Genomic DNA, 8,970 nt, shown 5'->3' on the forward strand with positions numbered 1-8,970 from the left:
CACTAAATAAGCCTTGTGAAACCTAAATTTAGAGAATGCAGTTTTGATTAGGAAATCAGGGAGGGTCTTGTGGAGAGGGAGTCAAGCTGAAACTCAAAGAGTGAATTAGGTTAAGAATACTTTGCTTGGCTCTAAAACAAGAAGGACACTAGCAAATTGGAGCTATTGAAGAAAGAACTCTGAACAATGGACCAGGCTGAGTGATGAGTAGTGTCAGATATATGTAGACCACATTAGAGAATACTTCGCGTGTGTGTCTATGTGTTTAAGATAACAGTGGGAGTAAAATATCTGTGGAAAAGTACACAAATAGGTATATAGCTTGATGAATTTTCACCAAGTGAAATACTTCGGTATCAAATGCTTAGATCAAAAAAACAGCCAGAACATTACTAGCAGTCAAAAGCTCCCTTTATGCTTTCTTTCAGTCATTGCCTGACTTGTAATACCATAATGTATATTACATGTTTTTTACTTACTATATGAGTAGAATTATACAGTGTGTATTCCTTTTGTGTCAGGCCTCTTCACTCAATATCAGGTGTATGAGATTCATTCTTGTGTATAGTTGTATCTCCTCTAATTCTATTGCTAATCTGGTGTTCCATTTGTATGAATATATACCAAAATGTATTTATCCATTCTTGTTGATTTTTGGATTGTTTCTATTTGGGGCCATTACGAACAACACTTGTGAACACTCTTTTATTTTTTTAAAAATTTATTTATTTTACTTTAGGTGCATACTACATCTGGCATTTCTCCCCATGTTATCACTCCCTACCCCCCTTCTCACCCCCCACATTGTCTCTCCCCTACCCCCCACAACTGCCCCCAGTGTGTGATGTTCCTTTTCCTGAGTCCATGTGTTCTCGTTGTTCAACACCCACCTGCGAGTAAGAACATACAGTGTTTGGCTTTCTGTTCTTGTGTCAGTTTGCTGAGAATAATGGTTTCTAGATTCATCCAAGGAACACTCTTTTTTTGATACAAATTCTTGCTCTGTGGCCCAGGCTAGAGGGCAGTGTTGCCATCTTCGCTCCCTGCAACCTCTGCTTCCTGGGTCCAAGTGATTCTCCTGCCTCAGCTTCCCGAGTAGCTGGAACTACAGGCATGTACCACCACGCCTGACTAATTTTTACACAGAGTTTTGAAAAAGAGACGGGGTTTCACAATGTTGGCTAGGCTGGTCCCAGACTCCTGTCCTCAAGTGATCTACCTGCCTGGGCCTCCCAAAATGCTGGGATTGCAGGCATGAGCCACAGCACCCAACCAGATATGTATATGTGTTTTTTTAAAGATCATTCTGGGCCAGGTGCAGTGGCTCATGCCTGTCATCCCACCACTTTGAGAGACTGAGGCAGGAGGATTGCTTGAGCCCAGGAGATCGAGACCAGTGTGGGCAACATAGTGAGACCTTGTCTCTACTTTTTTTTTTTTTTTAAAAAAAGATCATCTGGTTGTTATGTAGGACAGAGTATGAAGGGTGTAGGATGACAGGATAGGAGATTGTTCTCCGTGTAAACCTAAAAAGATTAGAAGATTAAGTTTCATTGTGGCTAAAATAACCCATAACTATATCCAGTATCAAAATTACAAATGGAGTATTATTACCAACTAATGTGTGTTGGCATTGATAAGTAATTGATCTTTATCCCTTATATTTGTCATATTCAGGATTTATAGAACAAGGCTTATAGATTTTCTTTAGAAAAATTCACAGAAATTTTATTTTTTTCCCCCATTATAGCCGGTTTTACTACAAGGGCTTTTACAGTGTAACATATTCTCTTCAGACCAAATATAGCAGTGGTATAGTAAGTAGTGCATTATAATAGTTCATTTGGATTTGCATGAGTATGTTGAATTGTGTAAATTCTGCTATAATAAAAGAACCTTAGAAGGTATAAATAAAAGTAACTTTTCAAGCCCAGATGTTAAGAATTAGCTTCTTGGATTTCTGATATATGTTAATATTTGATTTTTTATAGTGGTTTCATATAGAAATGATTGAAATTATAGCATGCTAAAATTTGTTTAGGGTGTTTTTTGTGTGTGTGGTTAAAAAAACACATAACATGAAATCTGCCCTCTTAACATTGTATTCAAGTTGCTCAGTATTATAACTTAGTAGTGTACTCAATTTGCTCAGTTTTGATGTAGCTTTTTTTTTTTGTTTGTTTGGTGAGATGGAGTTTCATTCTTGTTGCCCAGGCTCGAGTGCAATGGCACAATCTTGGCTCACTGCAGCCTCTGTCTCCCAGGTTCAAGCGATTCTCCTGTCTCAGCCTCCCAAGTAGCTGAGATTACAGGCGCATGCCACCATGCCTGGCTAATTTTTGTATTTTTTGTAGAGATGGGGTTTCATCATATTGGTCAGGCTGGTCTTGAACTCCTGACCTCAGGTGATCTGTCCACCTTGGCCTCCCAAAGTGCTGGGATTGTAGGCATGAGCCACTGCGCCCAGCCTTTGATGTGGCATTTGATTTTTTTTTTTGAAACAAAGTTTTGCTCTTGTGGCCCAGGCTGGAGTGCAATGAGGTAATTTCAGCTCACTGAAACCTCCGCCTCCCGGGTTCAAGTGATTCTCCTGCCTCAGCCTCCTGAGTAGCTGGGATTATAGGGATTTGCCACCACGCCCAGCTAATTTTGTATTTTTAGTAGAGACAGAGTTTCTCCATGTTAGTCAGGGTGGTCTTGAACTCCCGACCTCAGGTGATCTGCCTGCCTTGGCCTCCCAAAGTGCTGGGATTACAGGTGTGGGCCACTGCGCGTGGCCTTGATACAAGTTTTTATCATTTCCTTATGAACTCAAAGATTTGCAGTCTATTTAACTGCAGGTCATAGGTAATTAAATTCAAATTAACAAAATGTAATGACTGACTAAACATGATAATATTTCATTTTATTTCAGAGTTTTCTTGGAGGCTTTTTTGGTCCAATTTGTGAGATCGATATTGTTCTTAATGATGGGGAAACCAGGAAAATGGCCGAAATGAAAACTGAAGATGGCAAAGTAGAAAAACACTATCTCTTCTATGATGGAGAATCTGTTTCAGGAAAGGTAAATCTTTTGTTTGACAAAACTATCTACTTATAGGATATCAGAATTAGTTATCAAAGTGGTCCTTGCTGTTTGTTAAATTTGAGTAATTTTGTGAGAGCGAGTTATTTTTTTCCCAAAGGTCAGCTAAAATCTTTGATTGATTAGAACATAATCTTTCCTGCAAAGGAAAGATTTTTACCCTGGAAAGCTTTCAGGGGAAGAGTCTCTAAATTTCATGCAAATTTTTCTGTTTAAGCCTCCTGTGTGGCTCATGAAAAAAAAATTTTTTTTCCTGTTTGTGATTATGTGCTTCTGTCTGGTTTCAGACAGTTTCTCTAGATCGGAGCTATAATTTACCCAAAGTTTATTTTTCCTTTAACATAAAGTTAGCAATTGGGAGTAAAGGTTTCTTTCTCATTCTTCGTAGCTTACCTCTCTGTACTGCTAGTATTGTGTCTGTTGATCGCATTTCTAGGTACTCTGTAGAGGACTTGAGTACTTTTGGAATGTGTCTGTGCATGGTCAGACATGTTTATAATGCCTTCTATAAGGTTTCACTTTTTTCCCCTTTTCTTTATCCAGTGATGTATAAGGTTTTTTGTTTTTGGGGTTTTGTTTTGTTTGGAAATACGGTCTCACTCTGTTGCTCAAGCTGAGTGCAGTGGTATGATCATGGCTTACTGCAGCCTTGTACTCCTGGGCTCAGGTGATTCTCCTACCTCAGCCTCCCTGGTAGCTGGGACTCCAGGTACACACCACCACCTGAGCTAATTTATATATATATTTTTTGTAGAGATGGGGTTTCTCCATGTTGCCCAGACTGGTCTTGAACTTCTGGGCTCAAGCAATCTACCCACCTAGGCCTACAAAAGTGCTGGGATTACAGGTTTGGGCCATCACACCTGGCTGATTATTCTTTTAATTTAGGGAATATGATCAATAGCTGTTAGTGGTCAGTGATAGTGGAGAATAGTAATATCATAGACAAAAGCAAGCCACAAAACATTTGAAATAATTTTTTAAATATCGAATACTAGGATTTTTCTCCCCTGCTTGTTTAATTAATATATTCATGTGATAGACAGTTTGGGAAATAATATCTATATCGTCTTTTCATATAGAAATAATTCACTGTTAAAATTTGGGTGTGTTTCTTCTTAATCTCTGCATTAATTAATGTTTATATGTAATATAGTAAGCATACCTTTTCCTCTATTGTTGGATATTTAAGTAGTTTCTGTTTTTTAGATGCCTTTCTTCATATCTTTTATAATACGGACATCTGTATACATAAGTTTTTCTCTATAAATTTCTGTAGGACAGCATTATTTCCTTAGAATAGATTCCTGAAAGTGAGCTGCTAGGCCAAAATATGTGTAATATCTGAAGGATCTTAATACACATTAACCTGGAAAATGTATTTGCATTAAATTACATGTCCGTTTTTGGATCTTTTTCACCCAATACAGCATTGAATATGATCGCTTTGTCGGGTTTGCTATTTTGATAGGGAGGAACAGTCTCACTATTTTAATTTGCATTTCTTTGGTTACTAGATAGATTGGACTTAGATTTATTTACCAGCCATTTGAGGTTGTTTTTTTTTTTTTTTTTTTACTTGTACTGCATTGTCTCTTCTGCCAGATTACCTATTGGGGTCTTAGTGTTGAATCTGAAGTGAATTTTTTGGTTTTCAACTTTACTTCCCTTGTACTCGTCCTTTTAAAAGATGGCAAAAGAAAAAGGCCAAGTGTGGTGGCTCACACCTTTAATCCCAGCACCAGCACGTTGGGAGGCGGGAGAGGGAGGATCACTTGAGCCCAGGAGTTCGAGACTATCCTGGGCAACATGGGGAGACCTCATCTCTATTTGGGAAAAAAAAAGATGGAGAAAAAGAGAGACCTAAAGAAGATCAGACAATCATCAAAAGGATGGAGCATGTCAAATGAAAGAAGAGTAAAAGTAGTAGTGTTTGGCCTATTGAAACAACTTGTTAATGGGTTGAGGGTTTAGGAATACCAATCTAGTTTTCTTTCTAGGGAGACTGAACCTAATATCTCAGATATTTCATTTATAGATATGACATGTAAATATCTCTTCTGCTAAGTTGTAAGCTCCTTAAGATTAGAGGATCAGAGTGTGCTTCTTTATTTTCCATAAAATACATCATAGTGTTGATTATATAATAGGCTTTTACTAAATATTTATTTGGTTTGGCCGGGCGTGGTGGCTCACGCCTGTAATCCCAGCACTTTGGGAGGCGGAGGCGGACAGATCACAAGGTCAGGAGTTCAAGACCAGCCTGGCCAACTTAATGAAACCTTGTGTCTACTAAAAATACAAAAATTAGTCTGGTAAGATGGCATGTGCCTGTAGTCCCAGCTACTCTGGAGGCTGAGGCAGGAGAATCACTTGAACCTGGGAGGTAGAGGTTGCAGTGAACTGAGACTGTGCCATTGCACTGCAGCCTGGGTGACAGAGCAAGACTCTGTCTAAAAAAAAAAAAAAGAAAAAAAAATTATTTCGTTTATTTTTTGTTGTTGTTGTTGTTGTTGTTGTTTTTTGAGATGGAGCCTTGTATTGTCGCCTGGGCTGGAGTGCAGTGATGTGATCTGGGCTCGCTGCAACCTCCATCTCCCGGGTTCAAGCGATTCTCCTGCCTCAGCCTCCTGAGTAGCTGGGATTACAGGTGCCCACCACCACACCCAGCTAACTTTTTGTATTTTTTTTAGTAGAGATGGGGTTTCACTATATTGGCCAGGCTGATCTTGAAACCCTGACCTGGTGATCCACCCACCTTGGCCTCTCAAAGTGCTGGGATTCCAGGCATGGGCCACAGCACCTAGCCTATTTACTGTTTTTAAGTTTTACAGAAAATATTCTCAGTCTAGTTTATTTTTATTTATTTATTTATTTATTTATTTATTTTAAGATGGGGTTTCACCATGTTGGCCAGGCTGGTCTTGAACTCCTGACCTCAGGTGATCCCCCGCCTCGGCCTCCCAAAGTGCTTAGATTACAGGCGTGAGCCACTGCGCCCGGCCTCAGTCTAGTTTAAAGTAATTTGATGTCATTTGGACCAATTGAATGTTCATGGCTGATGTTTATGGGATAAAGGAAAAGGGATATTTAAGCTAGAAATAGAGTTACTCCAGTGTTTTTTTAAAAAAGAATAGTTGGTGTTCAAATTACATTTTGGTCCTGGGTGTGGTGGCTCACGCCTATAGTCGCAGCACTTTGGGAGGCCAAGGAGGGAGGATTGTCAAGCCCAAGAGTTCAAGACCAGATTGAGCAACATAGCAAGATCCCATCTCTACCACTAAATAAATAATTTTTTGAAAAATTACATTTTGGAATTGCTAGAAATCATACATAGACCTGATCAACTATAGATCACATTTTTAAAATGATAAGATCTCTTATAGGTAAGTATATTCTGTTCAAAAGTTACTGTATCTTGAATCTGATTGTTTATTGGTCTGAGATTTTTTCATTTTTAATGTTTATTGAAAAACAAAACACATCTAGAAAATCATACACAACAAAAATAAGTTATTATAAGGCATATTTTCTTATAATCACCATCCAAGTCAAGAAGTAGTACTTTGCCAGCTACCCCATGTGTCCTGTCTCCATCACACTCCCATCCCCTCAAAAGTAACCACTGTACTGACTTTTATAGTAGTAAACTTTCCTGTGTTTCTTGTTTAGTTTTGCTCATTTAAGAAAAATTTGTTAGGCTGGGTGAGGTGGCTTATGCCTGTAATCCCAGCACTTTGGGAGGCCAAGGCAGGCAGATCACCTGAAGTCGGGAGTTCGAGACCAGCCTGACCAACATGGAGAAACCCCGTCTCTACTAAAAATACAAAAAAATTAGCCAGACCTGGTGGCGCATGCCTATAATCCCAGCTACTCAGGAGGCTGAGGCAGGAGAATCGATTGAACCCAGGAAGTGGAGGTTGTGGTGAGCTGAGATTGAGCCATTGCCCTCCAGCCTGAGCAACAAGAGCAAAACTCCGTCTCAAAAAAAAAAAAAAAAGGAAGAAAAACTTGATATGGTTTTTAAACCTCTCTTAATCTCAGGTTCCCTCTTCATACCTTTCTTTAATTTATAATATCTGTTGAAGAGCACGTTGGTCATTTGAATTGTAGAGTTTTCTATGTTTGTGTATTCATGGTACAGTTAGTTATTGCCTGTAAGTTGGCAGCTAGGTCCAGAGGCTTGAATCACACTCAAGTTTGATTCTTCTGGCAGGAATATAGGTGGTGGTATCTTTTTTCATTGTGGGTGCAAAATGTCTAGTTTTCTTTCTCTGTCTTTTTTCTTTTTTGCAACTGTTGATACTCAGTACCTAGATTGATTTAACTCATTGGGGGTTGCAGAATGGTGATATTTTAAATTCTGTCATTTTGTTTTTACTTATTAGATGGAATACATGTATAAAGAGACATTATTTATTTCTTGTTTTGTTACCTAGTGGTACAGCTCATATAGAAAAAAAAAATGCTTGACCCTTTTCCTTTTTTGGCCTATGTTAAAAAATAATAAATTGTTTCCTTATCCTCCAAAGGTGTAAACCATTGGTTTTATTTCTCCATAACATTTATAAGCTCATGATTTAAACATAATTGATGTTTATAAATATTACCCTGTTGAAGCTCCAGTTGTACCATCCTGTATAACAAGTTACTACAAACTTAGCAACCTAAAATAAGAAATTTATGTCTTAGGATTTTTGTGAGTTAGAAATCCAAGCATGGGCTAGCTGGATCCTTTGCTCAGGGACTTAAAATCAGTCTAAGGTCACAGTCTATTCTGAAGTTCAGGATTCTCTTCCAGGCTCACTGGATTTTGGCAGAAATTTCCTTGTAGTGCTATGACTAATAGCCTTGTTTCTTGTGCAGTTGGCTGTCTGCTCCTTGAGGCTGCCCTCAGACCCTTGCTGAGTGGCCCCCTTCTCTCAGTTTGCTTTGTCTTCAAAGCCAGGAGGAGAGCATCTATCTGACATTCATCTTATTTTAAAGAGCTTACCTGGTTTGATCAGTTCCAACTAGGATAATCTCCCTTTTGATTAACTGAAAAAATCAACAGATTAGTAACCTCATCACAGGAGTGGTATCCTATCATATTCACTGGCCTCACCCACACCCAAGAGGATTATACAGATGTGCACACCGTGGGGTAGTAATATGGAGGGCTATCTTAGAATTCTACCTACCACATTTATGTTGACTCTTGTGTCCTTTGGACGTGGCCCTAGGATCTTTCTTTTTTTAAGCTGTATTGAGATATGTATACACCATAAAAATTCACCCATTTTAAGCATACTTAAAATTTTTAGCAAATTTAGAGTTGTACAGCCATTGCCACTAATTCCAGAACATTTTCATTACTCCAGAAATTTGTTTAAATGCTGTACCTTAGCAGTCATTCTCCATTTTCCCTCCTTCCAGTCTCTGACAACCACTGATCTCTCTGTTTCTATGAATTTGCCTATTCTGGATATTTCATATAAATGGAATTATACAATGTGTGGTCTTTTCCTGTTTTGTTTCTTTCATTTAGTATAATGTATTTGAGATTCATCCATATTGCAGCATTTGTTATTAGTATATCATTGTTTTTTATTGATGAATAGTATTCCATTTTATGGCCATACCACTCTCTTGTTTATCCATTTACCAGTTGGTGGGTATTTGGGATGTTTCCATTTTTTCACTGTTGTGACTAATGCTGCTGTCAACATTTGTGTAGTAGTTTTGTGTGGACCTATGCTTTCCTTTGTCTCGAGCATGTACCTAGGAGTGGAATTGCTGTCTTATGTTAAATTTATGTTTAAGTTAGGCCGAGCGCGGTGGCTCACGCCTGTAATCCCAGCACTTTGGGAGGCCGAGGCAGGTGGATCACGAGGTCAAGAGATCGA

The 8,970-nt window shown here is 38.6% G+C and overlaps 1 protein-coding gene across 2 annotated transcripts in view; it reads left to right on the plus strand.

Annotated features, from left to right (window-relative positions):
• The window catches only part of VPS26A (VPS26, retromer complex component A), a 50,049-nt gene that overhangs the window by 5,250 nt on the left and 35,829 nt on the right, over window positions 1-8,970 (plus strand). For both annotated transcript variants that reach the window (XM_032256174.1, XM_032256176.1), the window contains exon 2: window positions 2,915-3,064. In XM_032256174.1, the coding sequence (XP_032112065.1) occupies window positions 2,915-3,064 (150 nt within the window). The remainder of the gene's footprint in view (window positions 1-2,914; window positions 3,065-8,970) is intronic.

Source organism: Sapajus apella, unplaced genomic scaffold, assembly GCF_009761245.1.
Source record: "Sapajus apella isolate SASKATOON/1434 unplaced genomic scaffold, GSC_monkey_1.0 scaffold94, whole genome shotgun sequence".
Lineage (NCBI taxonomy): Eukaryota > Metazoa > Chordata > Mammalia > Primates > Cebidae > Sapajus > Sapajus apella.